This window comes from Oncorhynchus masou, unplaced genomic scaffold (assembly GCF_036934945.1).
Source record: "Oncorhynchus masou masou isolate Uvic2021 unplaced genomic scaffold, UVic_Omas_1.1 unplaced_scaffold_1526, whole genome shotgun sequence".
Taxonomy (NCBI): domain Eukaryota; kingdom Metazoa; phylum Chordata; class Actinopteri; order Salmoniformes; family Salmonidae; genus Oncorhynchus; species Oncorhynchus masou.
Window position 1 is genome coordinate 71009 of NW_027005290.1, and position 17357 is coordinate 88365.

Below are 17357 nucleotides of genomic sequence, written 5' to 3' on the forward strand. Positions count from 1 at the left end.
AGGTAGAACCCTTTTGTGTTCCATGCAAAACCCTTTCCACAGAGGGTTCTACATGGAACCGAAAAGGGTTCTACCTGGAGCCAAAAAAGGTTCTACCTGGAGCCAAAAAGGGTTCTACCTGGAAGTAAAAAGGGTTCTCCTATGGGGACGGTCGAAGAACCCTTCATTAGCTCATTGTTATGGATGTATCCAAATAATTGTCACTAGAAAACAGCTTAAACAAATGCAGCTACTTTTCTTTTATTCTGGCTGCACTGTTCGACGTGACTGTAAGTTAGATGTAGTTGGCTAGCTAGCTAGCAAGAGACCAGAACGTTGTCATCCAGGTACATGTCTAACCAACTATACATAGATACAGAACAAACCGTAGTTGGCGAGCTAGGTACATGTCTAACCAACTATACATAGATCCAGAACAAACCGTAGTTGGCGAGCTAGGTACATGTCTAACCAACTATACATAGATACAGAACAAACCGTAGTTGGCTAGCTAGGTACATGTCTAAACAACTATACATAGATACAGAACAAACCGTAGTTGGCTAGCTAGGTACATGTCTAACCAACTATACATAGATACAGAACAAACCGTAGTTGACTAGCTAGGTACATGTCTAACCAACTATACATAGATACAGAACAAACCGTAGTTGGCTAGCTAGGTACCTGTCTAACCAACTATACATAGATACAGAACAAACCGTAGTTGGCGAGCTAGGTACATGTCTAACCAACTATACATAGATACAGAACAAACCGTAGTTGGCTAGCTAGGTACATGTCTAACCAACTATACATAGATACAGAACAAACCGTAGTTGGCTAGCTAGGTACATGTCTAACCAACTATACATAGATACAGAACAAACCGTAGTTGGCGAGCTAGCCAGCAAGGGACCAGAACGTTGTCAGCCAGGTAAACGCCTTTATGGCTCATAGAACCAACTATTGGGTCCATAAGTACAGAACAAAAAGGACTGGCTACCGTACCAATATAACGAATGTCCAGCCGGCTTGGATAGCAACCCTAGATTTGTGTCGGGACTAGTATCTTGTGGACGGATGAAATAGTATGAATAATTTCATCAAAATAACGTTTTTAATGAAGATATGTAAATCATTATGTGTATATGATATAATGCAAAGGAATGAATGTAATATTCATCCTCATCATCATGTCTCCGTGTAGACGCTACGGGACTTCCAGTACATGGACCGGGACGGCCGGGACCAGGGGGGCAACGTGAGGGAGAAGGCCCGCCAGCTGGTGTCTCTACTCAGGGACGAGGAACGGCTCAGACAGGAGAGGAGCCAGGCGTTGACCACTAAAGAACGCATGACGGCTGGAACAGGCGGAGGAGGAGGAGGGACGGGGGGAGGAGGAGGAGGGACGGGGGGAGGAGGAGGAGGGACGGGGGGAGGAGGAGGAGGAGGGACGGGACATGGAGTGGTACCTCCAGCGTACCAACCAGGGCGAAGGACCAGTCAGCCAAATATGGCAGCTCACTACGGGGAAGAGTTCATCCGCTCCCGGGGCTCGCCCTCCTCATTTAACTGTGAGTGTAGACTTTAATACTTCCCCTTTAACTGTGAGTGTAGACATCAACGCTTCCCCTTTAACTGTGAGTGTAGACATCAATGCTTCCCCTTTAACTGTGAGTGTAGACATCAATGCTTCCCCTTTAACTGTGAGTATAGACATCAACGCTTCCCCTTTAACTGTGAGTATAGACATCAACGCTTCCCCTTTAACTGTGAGTGTAGACTTTAATACTTCCCCTTTAACTGTGAGTGTAGACATTAATACTTCCCCTTTAACTGTGAGTGTAGACATCAACGCTTCCCCTTTAACTGTGAGTGTAGACATCAATGCTTCCCCTTTAACTGTGAGTATAGACATCAACGCTTCCCCTTTAACTGTGAGTGTAGACTTTAATACTTCCCCTTTAACTGTGAGTGTAGACATTAAAACTTCCCCTTTAACTGTGAGTGTAGACTTTAATACTTCCCCTTTAACTGTGAGTGTAGACTATAACGCTTCCCCTTTAACTGTGAGTGTAGACTTTAACGCTTCCCCTTTAACTGTGAGTGTAGACTTTAACGCTTCCACAGTAACTGTGAGTGTAGACTTTAACGCTTCCCCTTTAACTGTGAGTGTAGACTTTAACACTTCCCCTTTAACTGTGAATGTAGACTTTAACACCTTCCCTTTAATGTAGTACCACATTCAGAATGATACTTTATAGACTTTTACTTCACCTGTGTGTGCTCATTTTAAACCTCTCATTTAACTGAGTATATTCAAGCACGACCACACAACTTCATGCACATACACACACACAGCACAAATTGAGTCTGGACAATCAATGAAATAGATTAAAGCTATGAATAACACAAGACAACTGGCTAATATTTATCCTCTCTATATCTGTTTCTGTCCCCCCTGTCTCTCTGTCTCTCTCGCTCTCTCCCTCCCCCAACTCTCCCCCAGCCTCTTCATCCTCTCCTCGTGAAGCGTCTGATCTAGAACAGGCCCGCCCCCAGACCAGCGGAGAGGAGGAGCTACAGTTACAGCTGGCCCTGGCCATGAGCAGAGAGGAGAGTGAGAAGGTGAAACACGCACACATTCTGAAGTGTGAGTCAGTGAGGTGGGCTGGACTCCTACACCGCCTCTCAGAGTGCATCTGTTAAATGAGCGATGTCACCAACACCAGCTCAATGAGCTCAACAGCACCACTGTGTGGTGGGACAGGCGACACACAACTGCTGGGGTGTATTAACTCGGGTCCAAAGGGAAGCAAACGTTGGGGGGGGGGAAAGCTTGTTTTTGTTTTTACGTTGCAAAACATGTAGCTACCGTGTGCACTAATGAATACAACCCTGCTGTGTCCGTTCCTCAGCAGTGATGTGGGAAAGTGTGTTGCTGTGGTTACCCTCTTACTCCCTAGGTTCATACTGCAGATGGTCTCTCTCTGTCTCCTCTCTTCTCTCTCTCTCTCTCTCTCTCTCTTCTCTCTTCTCTTTCTCTCTCTCTATTTCTCTCTCTCTCTCCTGATTAATGCTGAATGCTCATTGGTTAGTCAGATGCTAATCACTGACACAACCCCACTTCAGCTGGCCCCGCCTCCTCCCATTGCTATAGAGACAGATGGCACACAGCTCCAGATAGCTCTGAGCCTTAGCAAAGAGGAGCACGAGCAGGTACACACACACACACACACACACACACACACACACACACACACACACACACACACACGCTGCAGACTGTCCCTCCTCTGCCTGCTTCACCAGTGTGCATATGGTAACCTCCTGCAATGCCATGTGAATCCTGTCCTCTAACCAACTATTCTGTCCCCCTCCAGATTCCATCCTTACCTCTGTCGGCTCCTTCTCCTAGTTTAATCTACCATATTCCCTTCATCCCTTCTTCCCTCTCCTCCTCCTCATCACTCCCTCTCTCCTCTCCTCATCATCTCTCTCCTCCTCTCCCTCTCCCTCCTATCCCTCTCTCCTCTCTTCCTTTCCCTCCCTCCCTCTCTCCTCTCCTCCTCATCCCTCCCACTCCCTATCCTCCTTTCCCTCACCCTCCTCTCTTCCTCTCCCTCCCTCCTATCCTCTACTCTCTCCTCTCCTCCTCTCCCTCCCTCCTATCCTCTACTCCCTCTCTCCTCTCCTCCTCATCCCTCCCTCCCTCCTCTCTTCCTCTCCCTCCCTCCTCTTCTCCTCTCACTCCCTCCCTCCTCTCCTCCTCTCACTCCCTCCTCTCCTCCTCTCTCCTCCTCATCCCTCCCACTCCCTCTCCTCCTTTCCCTCACCCTCCTCTCTTCCTCTCCCTCCCTCCTATCCTCTACTCCCTCCTCTCCTCCTCTGCCTCTCTCCTCTCCTCTCACTCCCTCCTCTCCTCCTCTCACTCCCTCCTCTCCTCCTCTCACTCCCTCCTCTCCTCCTTTCCCTCACCCTCCTCTCACCCTCCTCTCTTCCTCTCCCTCCCTCATCTTCTCCTCTCCTCTCACTCCCTCCTCTCCTCCTCTCACTCCCTCCTCTCCTCACTCCCTCCTCTCCTCCTCTCCCTCTCTCCTCCTCATCCCTCCCTCTCTCCTCTCCTCCTTTCCCTCACCCTCCTCTCTTCCTCTCCCTCCCTCCTCTCTTCCTCTCTCCTCTCTTCCTCTCCCTCCATCCTCTTCTCCTCTCCCTCCCTCCCTCCTCCTCCCCTCCCTCCTCTCCCTCCCTCCTCTTCTCCTCTCCCTCCCTCCCTCCTCTTCTCCTCCCTCCTCTCCTCCTCCTCCCTCCCTCCTCTTCCTCTCCCTCTCCCCTTCATCCCCTCCCTCCCTCCCTCCTCCCTCCTCTCCATCCCTCCTATTCTCCTCTCCCTCCTCTCCTCCTCCCCCTCCTCTCCTCCTCCTCCCTCCCTCACTCCCTCCCTCCTCTTCTCCTCTCCCTCCCTCCCTCCTCTTCTCCTCTCCCTCCCTCCCTTCTCTTCTCCTCTCCCTCCTCTTCTCCTCTCCCTCCCTCCTCTACTCCCCTCCCTCCCTCCCTCCTCTTCTCCTCTTCTCCTCTCCTCTCCTCTCCCTCCCTCCCTCCTCTTCTCCTCTCCTCTCACTCCCTCCTCTCCTCCTCTCACTCCCTCCTCTCCTCCTCGCACTCCCTCCTCTCCTCCTTTCCCTCACCCTCCTCTCTTCCTCCTCTCTTCCTCTCCCTCCCTCATCTTCTCCTCTCCTCTCACTCCCTCCTCTCCTCCTCTCACTCCCTCCTCTCCTCACTCCCTCCTCTCCTCCTCTCCCTCTCTCCTCCTCATCCCTCCCTCTCTCCTCTCCTCCTCATCCCTCCCACTCCTCTCCCTCTCCTCCTCAGCCCTCCCTCTCTCCTCTCCTCATCATCTCTCTCCTCCTCTCCCTCTCCCTCCTATCCCTCTCTCCTCTCTTCCTTTCCCTCCCTCCCTCTCTCCTCTCCTCCTCATCCCTCCCACTCCCTATCCTCCTTTCCCTCACCCTCCTCTCTTCCTCTCCCTCCCTCCTATCCTCTACTCCCTCCTCTCCTCCTCCCTCCCTCCCTCCTATCCTCTACTCCCTCCCTCTCCTCCTCTCTCCTCTCCTCACTCCCTCCTCTCCTCCTCTCCCTCTCTCCTCTCCTCCTCATCCCTCCCTCCCTCCTCTCTTCCTCTCCCTCCCTCCTCTTCTCCTCTCACTCCCTCCCTCCTCTCCTCCTCTCACTCCCTCCTCTCCTCCTCTCTCCTCCTCATCCCTCCCACTCCCTCTCCTCCTTTCCCTCACCCTCCTCTCTTCCTCTCCCTCCCTCCTATCCTCTACTCCCTCCTCTCCTCCTCTGCCTCTCTCCTCTCCTCTCACTCCCTCCCTCTCCTCCTCTCACTCCCTCCCTCTCCTCCTCTCACTCCCTCCTCTCCTCCTTTCCCTCACCCTCCTCTCTTCCTCCTCTCTTCCTCTCCCTCCCTCATCTTCTCCTCTCCTCTCACTCCCTCCTCTCCTCCTCTCCCTCCCCTCCTCTCCTCACTCCCTCCTCTCCTCCTCTCCCCTCTCCTCCTCATCCCTCCCTCTCTCCTCTCCTCCTTTCCCTCACCCTCCTCTCTTCCTCTCCCTCCCTCCTCTCTTCCTCTCTCCTCTCATCCTCTCCCTCCATCCTCTTCTCCTCTCCCTCCCTCCCTCCACCTCCCCTCCCTCCTCTCCCTCCCTCCTCTTCTCCTCTCCCTCCCTCCTCTTCTCCTCCCTCCTCTCCCCCTCCTCCCTCCCTCCTCTTCCTCTCCCTCTCCCCTTCATCCCCTCCCCTCCCTCCCTCCTCCCTCCTCTCCATCCCTCCTATTCTCCTCTCCCTCCTCTCCTCCTCCCCCCTCCTCTCCTCCTCCCTCCCTCACTCCCTCCCTCCTCTTCTCCTCTCCCTCCCTCCATCCCTCCTCTTCTCCTCTCCCTCCCTTCTCTTCTCCTCTCCCTCCTCTTCTCCTCTCCCTCCCTCCTCTACTCCCCTCCCTCCTCTACTCCCCTCCCTCCCTCCCTCCTCTTCTCCTCTTCTCCTCTCCCTCCCTCCCTCCTCTTCTCCTCTCCTCTCACTCCCTCCTCTCCTCCTCTCACTCCCTCCTCTCCTCCTCTCACTCCCTCCTCTCCTCCTTTCCCTCACCCTCCTCTCTTCCTCCTCTCTTCCTCTCCCTCCCTCATCTTCTCCTCTCCTCTCACTCCCTCCTCTCCTCCTCTCACTCCCTCCCTCTCCTCACTCCCTCCTCTCCTCCTCTCCCCTCTCCTCCTCATCCCTCCCCTCTCTCCTCTCCTCCTTTCCCTCACCCTCCTCTCTTCCTCTCCTTCCCTCCTCTCTTCCTCTCCCTCCATCCTCTTCTCCTCTCCCTCCCTCCCTCCTCCTCCCCTCCCTCCTCTCCCTCCCTCCTCTTCTCCTCTCCCTCCCTCCCTCCTCTTCTCCTCCCTCCCTCCTCCTCCCTCCTCCCTCCCTCCTCTTCCTCTCCCTCTCCCCTTCATCCCCTCCCTCCCTCCCTCCTCCCTCCTCTCCATCCCTCCTCTCCTCCTCTCCCTCCTCTCCATCCCTCCTATTCTCCTCTCCCTCCTCTCCTCCTCCCCCCTCCTCTCCTCCTCCCTCCCTCCCTCCCTCCCTCCTCTTCTCCCTCTCCCTCCCTCCCTCCCTCCTCTTCTCCCCTCCCTCCCTTCTCTTCTCCTCTCCCTCCTCTTCTCCTCTCCCTCCCTCCTCTCCTCCCCCCTCCCTCCCTCCCTCCCTCCCTCCCTCCCTCCCTCCTCTTCCCTCTCCTCTCCCTCCCTCCCTCCTCTTCTCCCTCTCCCTCCCTCCCATCTCTTCTCCCCTCCCTCCCTTCTCTTCTCCTCTCCCTCCTCTTCTCCTCTCCCTCCCTCCTCTACTCCCCTCCCTCCTCTCCTCTCCCTCGCTCCCTCCTCTACTCCGCTCCCTCCCTCCCTCCTTCTTCTCCTCTCCCTACCTCCTCTCCCTCCCTCCTCTACTCCTCTCCCTCCTCTCCCTCCTCTCCCTCCCTCCCTCCTCTACTCCTCTCCCTCCTCTCCCTCCCTCCCTCCTCTACTCCTCTCCCTCCTCTCCCTCCCTCCCTCCTCCTCCTCCCTCCCTCCTCTCCGTTACAGGGCTGTATGGTTGAGGTGACCTTAACTTTGTCCTTCTGCTTCCTCTTCACTGGCTGATATCAATCCCTTTTCCTTTCTGTCTTTCTAACAGTTCAGTTGTTTTCCTAAAATATAGTGAAAAGAACTGTAATATGTGTGTGTGTGTGTGTGTGTGTCATGTCTGCATCGTGTGTCCACAGTGTCTCCATGGAAACTGTGTTGATGATGTCACCTTGCCGCCTCTGCAGGACCAGCGGTGTCTCCAAGGAGACGAGTCGTTTTTGCAGAGAGCCCTGGGCGAGAACAGAAGGGACAGTCACACAGGGACAGGGGAGGTGAGGGGGTGTGTGGGGAGGTGAGGGGGTGTGAGGGGGGTGTGGGGAGGTGGGGAGGTGGGGGGGTGTGGGGAGGTGAGGGGGTGTGTGGGGAGGTGAGGGGCTGTGTGGGGCGGTGAGGGGGTGTGTGGGGAGGTGAGGGGGAGGTGAGGGGGTGTGTGGGGAGGTGAGGGGCTGTGTGGGGGAGGTGAGGGGGTGTGTGGGGAGGTGAGGGGGTGTGTGGAGAGGTGAGGGGGTGTGTGGGGAGGTGAGGGGCTGTGTGGGGAGGTGAGGGGAGGTGAGGGGCTGTGTGGGGAGGTGAGGGGCTGTGTGGGGAGGTGAGGGGGTGTGTGGGGAGGTGAGGGGCTGTGTGGGGAGGTGAGGGGGTGTGTGGGGAGGTGAGGGGGTGTGTGGGGAGGTGAGGGGGGTGTGGGGGGAGGTGAGGGGGTGTGTGGGGAGGTGAGGGGGTGTGTGGGGAGGTGAGGGGGCTGTGTGGGGAGGTGAGGGGGGGGTGTGTGGGGAGGTGAGGGGGTGTGTGGGGAGGTGAGGGGGTGTGTGGGGAGGTGAGGGGGTGTGTGGGGGAGGTGAGTGGGTGTGTGGGGGAGGTGCGGGGGAGGTGAGGGGCTGTGTGGGGGGAGGTGAGGGGCTGTGTGGGGGAGGTGAGGGGCTGTGAGCGGGGAGGTGAGGGGCTGTGTGGGGAGGTGAGGTGGTGTGTGTGGGGAGGTGAGAGGGGCTGTGTGTGGAGGTGAGGGGCTGTGTGTGGAGGTGAGGGGCTGTGTGGGGAGGTGAGGGGCTGTGTGGGGAGGTGAGGGGCTGTGTGTGGGGAGGTGAGAGGGGCTGTGTGTGGGGAGGTGAGAGGGGGTGTGTGGGGAGGTGAGGGGGTGTGTGTGGGGAGGTGAGGGGCTGTGTGGGGAGGTGAGAGGGGCTGTGTGGGGAGGTGAGAGGGGCTGTGTGGGGAGGTGAGAGGGGCTGTGTGGGGAGGTGAGAGGGGCTGTGTGTGGGGAGGTGAGGGGCTGTGTGTGGGGAGGTGAGGGGCTGTGTGGGGAGGTGAGGGGCTGTGTGTGGGGAGGTGAGGGGCTGTGTGGGGAGGTGAGGGGCTGTGTGGGGAGGTGAGGTGGTGTGTGGGGAGGTGAGGGGCTGTGTGGGGAGGTGAGGGGCTGTGTGAGTGAGACAGAGAGACAGAGAAGCGATTACCAAACCTTCCATAACAAAGCCATCACCCACAGAGAGATGAGCCTGGAGAAGAGTCCCCTAAGCAAGCTGGTCCTGCGGCTCTGTTCATAAACACACCACACAGAGCCCCAGGACAGCACCACAATTAGACAAAACAAAAAGATAATTACTTGACACATTGGAAAAAATTTACAAAAAAAACAGAGCAAACTAGAATGTTATTTGGCCCTAAACAGAGAGTACACAGTGGCAGAATACCTGACCACTGTGACTGACCCAAAATTAAGGAAAGCTTTGCCTATGTACAGACTCAGTGAGCATAGCCTTGCTATTGAGAAAGGCCGCCGTAGGCAGACATGGCTCTCAAGAGAAGACAGGCTATGTGCTCACTGCCCACAAAATGAGGTGGAAACTGAGCTGCACTTCCTAACCTCCTGTCCAACGCATGACCATATTAGAGATACATATTTACCTCAGATTACACAGATCCACAAAGAATTCGAAAACAAATCCAATTTTGAAAAACTCCCACATCTACTGGGTGAAATACCACAGTGTGCCATCACAGCAGTAAGATTTGTGACCTGTTGCCACAAGAAAAGGGCAACCAGTGAAGAACAAACACCATTGTAAATACAACCCATATTTATGCTTATTTATTTTCCCTTTTGTACTTTAACCATTTGTACATCATTACAACATATACATAATGACATTTGTAACTTTTGTGAGTGTAATGTTTACTGTTAATTGTTTATTTCACTTTTGTATATTATCTACCTCACTTGCTTAAGGAGAGAGAGAGAGAGAGAGAATAATATGCTTTGTTATGATTCTGAAGGTCAGATAGCAACCAATCTGCGTTGTGGGGGATCATTTCAGCTTGTTTTGTCTTGTTGATACCATGTTGTTGATACCATGTTATCTTGTTTTGTCTTGTTGTTGATACCATGTTATCTTGTTTGGTCTTGTTGTTGATACCATGTTATTTTGTTTGGTCTTGTTGATACCATGTTATCTGGTTTGGTCTTGTTGATACCATGTTATCTTGTGTTGTCTTGTTGATAACATGGTATCAACAACAAGACAACATGGTATCTTGTGTTGTCTTGTTGATACCATGTTGTCTTGTTGTTGATACCATGTTGTCTTGTTTTGTCTTATTGATACCATGCTATATTGTTTTGTCTTATTGATACCATGTTATCTTGTTTTGTCTTGTTATTGATACCATGTTATCTTGTTTTGTCTTGTTGTTGATACCATGTTGTCTTGTTGTTGTTACCATGTTATCTTGTTTTGTCTTGTTGATACCATGCTATCTTGTTTTGTCTTGTTATTGATACCATGTTGTCTTGTTGTTGATACCATGTTGTTGATACCATGTTATCTTGTTTTGTCTTGTTGTTGATACCATGTTATCTTGTGATGTCTTGTTATTGATACCATGTTGTCTTGTTGTTGATACCGTGTTGTCTTGTTTTGTCTTGTTATTGATACCATGTTGTCTTGTGATGTCTTGTTATTGATACCATGTTGTCTTGTTGTTGATACCGTGTTGTCTTGTTTTGTCTTGTTGTTGATACCATGTTGTCTTGTGATGTCTTGTTATTGATACCATGTTGTCTTGTTGTTGATACCGTGTTGTCTTGTTTTGTCTTGTTGTTGATACCATGTTGTCTTGTTGTTGATACCGTGTTGTCTTGTTTTGTCTTGTTGTTGATACCATGTTGTCTTGTTGTTGATACCATGTTGTCTTGTTGTTGATACCGTGTTGTCTTGTTTTGTCTTGTTGTTGATACCATGTTGTCTTGTTGTTGATACCATGTTGTCTTGTTGTTGATACCATGTTATCTTGTTTTGTCTTGTTGTTGATACCATGTTGTCTTGTTATTGATACCATGTTGTCTTGTTGTTGATACCGTGTTGTCTTGTTTTGTCTTGTTGTTGATACCATGTTGTCTTGTTGTTGATACCATGTTGTCTTGTTGTTGATACCATGTTATCTTGTTTTGTCTTGTTGATACCATGTTGTCTTGTTGTTGATAACATGGTAACAACAACAAGACAACATGGTATCAACAACAAGACAACATGGTAACAACAACAAGACAACATGGTATCTTGTTTTGACTCGTCTATGCTGATATTGCAAAAATCCTCTAGTTAGCTAACCAACCGCTGTAACGATGTATTTGAGAGACAACAAGTGCTCATTGTGCAAATGTATTTATGGTTTGAATAAACATGTCGGTTTACATGTTGTGGACAATCTTAAGCCGGTCTGTTGTGTCCCATAGCTGCTGGACAACCAGCCCGTGACTCTGAAGGCAGCGTCTCCTTGACAACCAGATGTTTGTGATTCTGTTTCTCTCCAGTCCGCCATGTTGAATCTGGTGGACATCTTTGGCCCCTCTGAGGCTCCGCCCCCAACTGAGGACCTCTGGGATGCCCAGCCTGCTGTGACCTCTGACCCCTGGGACTCTGTGGGTGAGTGGTACACGCTCCCCCCCCCCACACACATGCGCACTCTGCTATGAAAACTCTGCATTGCAAAACGTGCGCACTCTCTCTCGCAACAGCAGTCCACTCCAACACTCCTGTGATTGGTAGTCCCTGGGCGACCCGCCCCTCCTCCAGCAGCCCAACCAATCCTTGGGCTCCGTCACGCTCTCCCACCTGGGAAGCTCCACCCACATCATCATCCAGCCCTGTCAATCACGGCTGGGAGAGCCCGCCCCCTCTTACAGGGGACGGTACTGATAGGACGGATCCCTTCTCTGTCAGGGAGGAGGAGGAGTGTAAAGGAGAAGAGGGACCACCCCAACCTGGCAGTCCTACTGGTAACACACACACACACACACACACACACACACACTTGTTTGTCTTCCTGTATGTATATGTTGTGTTTATACTGCATGTTTTCCTGCTGATGTCATTCCCTCCCCCTCCACAGGCCCAGACCTGTTTGGGGAGTGTGTCCTGTCCCCCGAGGTGAACGGGCGAGGGGGGGGCAGTCCGGAGATGTTTGACCTGTCCCGTCTCGTCCCCCCCAAGGGCTACGCGGCCCCCCGGATGTGTCGCACCCCAGAAGCCTTCCTGGGACCTACGGGGGCGTCGCTCGTCAACCTGGACGCACTCATCCCCCCTAATCCTCCTAGCAGGACCCACAACAACCCCTTCCTCTTAGGTGAGGAGATACACACTCTCACCCCCTCTAATCCTCCTAGCAGGACCCACAACAACCCCTTCCTCTTAGGTGAGGAGATACACACTCTCACTCCCCCTAATCCTCCTAGCAGGACCCACAACAACCCCTTCCTCTTAGGTGAGGACACACACACACACACACTCTCACTCCCCCTAATCCTCCTAGCAGGACCCACAACAACCCCTTACTCTTAGGTGAGGAGACACACACATACACACACACACACACACACTCATCCCCCCTAATCCTCCTAGCAGGACCCACAACAAGCCCTTACTCTTAGGTGAGGAGAGACACACACACACACACATACACACACACACACACACACTCATCCCCCCTAATCCTCCTAGCAGGACCCACAACAACCCCTTACTCTTAGGTGAGGAGACACACACACACACTCTCATCCCCCCTAATCCTCCTAGCAGACCCACAACAACCCCTTACTCTTAGGTGAGGAGACACACACACACACACTCTCATCCCCCCTAATCCTCCTAGCAGGACCCACAACAACCCCTTCCTCTTAGGTGAGGAGACACACACACTCATAATTTCTCCCTCACTCTCTCCCCCTCCTCTCTCTCCCTCCCCCCCTCCTCTCCCTCCCCCCCTCCTCTCCCTCCCTCCCTCCTACCCTCTCCACTTTGCCAAAGCAATTGAAGTAGATAATATACAAAAGTGAAATAAACAATAAAAATGAACAGTAAACATTACACATACAGAAGAAGAATAAAGAATTCAAAAGAATAAAGACACGACAGATGTCATATCATGTGTATATACAGTGTTGTAACGATGTACAAAAGGGAAAATAAATCCACATAAATCTGGGTTGTATTTACATTGGTGTTATAGATCTGTCTCTCTCTCCAGGTCTGAGTGTCCCCTCTCCCACCAACCCATTCCACTGTGACCAGCCCCGTCTCACACTCAACCAGATGCTCCGTCCCTGTTCCACCTCCCCACTCCCCCCTCACACCCTCCCCTACAGCCCCTCTCTCCCCCTCCCTCTCCCACACCACACCCAGCCCTCCACCGGCCTCCTGGACCTCCCCTCTAACCTGCCCCATCCCCTCCTCCCCCTCTCCCCCATCCCAGCCCACCGCGTCCCACCCCAATCTCACACACACAGCCACAACCCCTTCCTCTGAGACCTGAGGGGAACTGGCTCTACAACAACCCCTTCCTCTGAGACCTGAGGGGAACTGGCTCTACAACAACCCCTTCCTCTGAGACCTGAGGGGAACTGGCTCTACAACAACCCCTTCCTCTGAGTCTTGAGGGAAACTGGCTCTATAACAACCCCTTCCTCTGAGACCTGAGGGAAACTGGCTCTATAACAACCCCTTCCTCTGAGACCTGAGGGAAACTGGCTCTATAACAACCCCTTCCTCTGAGACCTGAGGGGAACTGGCTCTACAACAACCCCTTCCTCTGAGACCTGAGGGGAACTGGCTCTACAACAACCCCTTCCTCTGAGACCTGAGGGGAACTGGCTCTACAACAACCCCTTCCTCTGAGTCCTGAGGGGAACTGGCTCTACAACAACCCCTTCCTCTGAGACCTGAGGGGAACTGGCTCTACAACAACCCCTTCCTCTGAGACCTGAGGGGAACTGGCTCTACAACAACCCCTTCCTCTGAGACCTGAGGGGAACTGGCTCTACAACAACCCCTTCCTCTGAGACCTGAGGGAAACTGGCTCTACAACAACCCCTTCCTCTGAGTCCTGAGGGGAGATGGAGAGGCAACTGGCTCTACAACAACCCCTTCCTCTGAGTCCTGAGGGAAACTGGCTCTATAACAACCCCTTCCTCTGAGACCTGAGGGGAACTGGCTCTACAACAACCCCTTCCTCTGAGACCTGAGGGGAACTGGCTCTACAACAACCCCTTCCTCTGAGACCTGAGGGGAACTGGCTCTACAACAACCCCTTCCTCTGAGACCTGAGGGGAACTGGCTCTACAACAACCCCTTCCTCTGAGACCTGAGGGAACCTGGCTCTATAACAACCCCTTCCTCTGAGACCTGAGGGGAACTGGCTCTACAACAACCCCTTCCTCTGAGTCCTGAGGGAACCTGGCTCTATAACAACCCCTTCCTCTGAGTCCTGAGGGGAACTGGCTCTACAACAACCCCTTCCTCTGAGACCTGAGGGGACCTGGCTCTACAACAACCCCTTCCTCTGAGACCTGAGGGGAACTGGCTCTACAACAACCCCTTCCTCTGAGACCTGAGGGGAACTGGCTCTACAACAACCCCTTCCTCTGAGTCCTGAGGGGAACTGGCTCTACAACAACCCCTTCCTCTGAGACCTGAGGGGAACTGGCTCTACAACAACCCCTTCCTCTGAGACCTGAGGGGAACTGGCTCTACAACAACCCCTTCCTCTGAGACCTGAGGGGAACTGGCTTTACAACAACCCCTTCCTCTGAGACCTGAGGGGAACTGGCTTTACAACAACCCCTTCCTCTGAGACCTGAGGGGAGATGGAGAGGCAACTGGCTCTATAACAACCCCTTCCTCTGAGTCCTGAGGGGAACTGGCTCTACAACAACCCCTTCCTCTGAGTCCTGAGGGGAACTGGCTCTATAACAACCCCTTCCTCTGAGTCCTGAGGGGAACTGGCTCTACAACAACCCCTTCCTCTGAGACCTGAGGGGAACTGGCTCTACAACAACCCCTTCCTCTGAGACCTGAGGGGAACTGGCTCTACAACAACCCCTTCCTCTGAGTCCTGAGGGGAACTGGCTCTATAACAACCCCTTCCTCTGAGTCCCGAGGGGAGATGGAGAGGCAACTGGCTCTACAACAACCCCTTCCTCTGAGACCTGAGGGGAACTGGCTCTATAACAACCCCTTCCTCTGAGACCTGAGGGGAACTGGCTCTACAACAACCCCTTCCTCTGAGACCTGAGGGGAACTGGCTCTACAACAACCCCTTCCTCTGAGACCTGAGGGGAACTGGCTCTATAACAACCCCTTCCTCTGAGTCCTGAGGGGAACTGGCTCTACAACAACCCCTTCCTCTGAGACCTGAGGGGAACTGGCTCTACAACAACCCCTTCCTCTGAGACCTGAGGGGAACTGGCTCTACAACAACCCCTTCCTCTGAGTCCTGAGGGAAACTGGCTCTACAACAACCCCTTCCTCTGAGACCTGAGGGAAACTGGCTCTACAACAACCCCTTCCTCTGAGACCTGAGGGAAACTGGCTCTACAACAACCCCTTCCTCTGAGTCCTGAGGGGAGATGGAGAGGCAACTGGCTCTACAACAACCCCTTCCTCTGAGTCCTGAGGGAAACTGGCTCTATAACAACCCCTTCCTCTGAGTCCCGAGGGGAGATGGAGAGGCAACTGGCTCTACAACAACCCCTTTCTCTGAGTCCTGAGGGAAACTGGCTCTATAACAACCCCTTCCTCTGAGTCCCGAGGGGAGATGGAGAGGCAACAACCCCTTCCTCTGAGTCCTGAGGGGAGATGGAGAGGCAACAACCCCTTCCTCTGAGTCCCGAGGGGAGATGGAGAGGCAACAACCCCTTCCTCTGAGTCCTGAGGGGAGATGGAGAGGCAACTGGCTCTACAACAACCCCTTTCTCTGAGTCCTGAGGGAAACTGGCTCTATAACAACCCCTTCCTCTGAGACCTGAGGGGAACTGGCTCTATAACAACCCCTTCCTCTGAGACCTGAGGGAACCTGGCTCTACAACAACCCCTTCCTCTGAGACCTGAGGGAAACTGGCTCTACAACAACCCCTTCCTCTGAGACCTGATTTATTTGCAAATTATGGTAGAAAATAATAATATTTTTTTGTCCCACTGTATCTCCCTGTCTCACCCTCTCTGCCCCTCATCCCCCAGTCTAACCCTCTCTGCCCCTCATCCCCCAGTCTAACCCTCTCTGCCCCTCATCCCCCTGTCTAACCCTCTCTGCCCCTCATCTCCCTGTCTAACTCTCTCTGCCCCTCATCTCCCTGTCTAACCCTCTCTGCCCCTCATCCCCCTGTCTAACCCTCTCTGCCCCTCATCTCCCTGTCTAACCCTCTCTGCCCCTCATCCCCCTGTCTAACCCTCTCTGCCCCTCATCCCCCTGTCTAACCCTCTCTGCCCCTCATCTCCCAGTCTAACCCTCTCTGCCCCTCATCTCCCTGTCTAACCCTCTCTGCCCCTCATCCCCCAGTCTAACCCTCTCTGCCCCTCATCCCCCAGTCTAACCCTCTCTGCCCCTCATCCCCCTGTCTAACCCTCTCTGCCCTCTCATCCCCCTGTCTAACCCTCTCTGCCCCTCATCCCCCTGTCTAACCCTCTCTGCCCCTCATCCCCCTGTCTAACCCTCTCTGCCCCTCATCTCCCTGTCTAACCCTCTCTGCCCCTCATATCCCTGTCTAACCCTCTCTGCCCCTCATATCCCTGTCTAACCCTCTCTGCCCCTCATCCCCCAGTCTAACCCTCTCTGCCCCTCATCCCCCTGTCTAACCCTCTCTGCCCCTCATCCCCCTGTCTAACCCTCTCTGCCCCTCATCCCCCTGTCTAACCCTCTCTGCCCCTCATCCCCCAGTCTAACCCTCTCTGCCCCTCATCCCCCAGTCTAACCCTCTCTGCCCCTCATCCCCCAGTCTAACCCTCTCTGCCCCTCATCTCCCTGTCTAACCCTCTCTGCCCCTCATCCCCCAGTCTAACCCTCTCTGCCCCTCATCCCCCAGTCTAACCCTCTCTGCCCCTCATCCCCCAGTCTAACCCTCTCTGCACGGGACCTAACACGCTTTACCAACTGGACCTAACTGGACTCAACTAGATAAAATCAGACCTAACCGGATTAAACCAGACCTAAATTGATCAAACTAGTCTAAACTTGGTCAAACGGACATGGTTGATTGTATTCTCAGACCCCCGTGCCTGTCTTGTCGACGGACCCACAATGCTTTGCGACCCAGCTCCCGTGGCGTCTTGGAGGACCTCAGGGAGACCGCTTTCCCAGCCAACAAGATTACACTCAGTGGAAGTGGACTTCTGGATGGACAGAGAGAATGTATAGTCTTATCTCTCTCAGAAGGAGTGATGAGCTGTGATGTCTTCTCTGCACTGACCGACAGATGGACGTGGATGTGTGCATAGAGACACACAGGCTGCTGTAGGTATTTATTAGAATGCTATACAGTATATGAACAACTCTATACTAATAAATGATGGTGTTTGTTGCATTGTAACACGGCACGTGTTTTACTGCTCTTTTCTCTGAAGAAGAATTAGAGTGGATCAGGATGTTTCTGTCTGGTTTATCCGTGTGGGTGGTGGGGGGTGGGTGTGGTGGGGTGGGTGTGGTAGGGGGGTGGGGTGTGGTGGTGTGGGGTGGGTGTGGTAGGGGGGTGGGGTGTGGTGGTGTGGGGTAGGGTGGGTGTGGTAGGGGGTGGGGTGTGTGGTAGGGGGGGGTGTGGGGGTGGGGGGTGGGGTGTGGTGGGGTGGGTGTGGTAGGGGGGTGGGGTGTGGTGGTGTGTGGTGGGGTGGGTGTGGTAGGGGGGTGGGGTGTGGTGGTGTGGGGTAGGGTGGGTGTGGTAGGGGGTGGGGTGTGGTG

The 17357-nt window shown here is 53.5% G+C and overlaps 1 protein-coding gene across 1 annotated transcript in view; it reads left to right on the forward strand.

Annotated features, from left to right (window-relative positions):
• LOC135531138 (epsin-3-like) overlaps positions 1 to 16990 on the forward strand; it is a 34115-nt gene extending 17125 nt beyond the window's left edge. Inside the window, exons 5-11 of the mRNA XM_064959249.1 lie at positions 1190 to 1556; positions 2492 to 2610; positions 7331 to 7417; positions 10948 to 11059; positions 11152 to 11412; positions 11526 to 11759; positions 12660 to 16990. Of these exons, the coding sequence (XP_064815321.1) occupies positions 1190 to 1556; positions 2492 to 2610; positions 7331 to 7417; positions 10948 to 11059; positions 11152 to 11412; positions 11526 to 11759; positions 12660 to 12937 (1458 nt within the window). The 3' untranslated portion in view covers positions 12938 to 16990. The remainder of the gene's footprint in view (positions 1 to 1189; positions 1557 to 2491; positions 2611 to 7330; positions 7418 to 10947; positions 11060 to 11151; positions 11413 to 11525; positions 11760 to 12659) is intronic.
• The last annotated feature ends 367 nt before the right edge of the window (positions 16991 to 17357 follow it).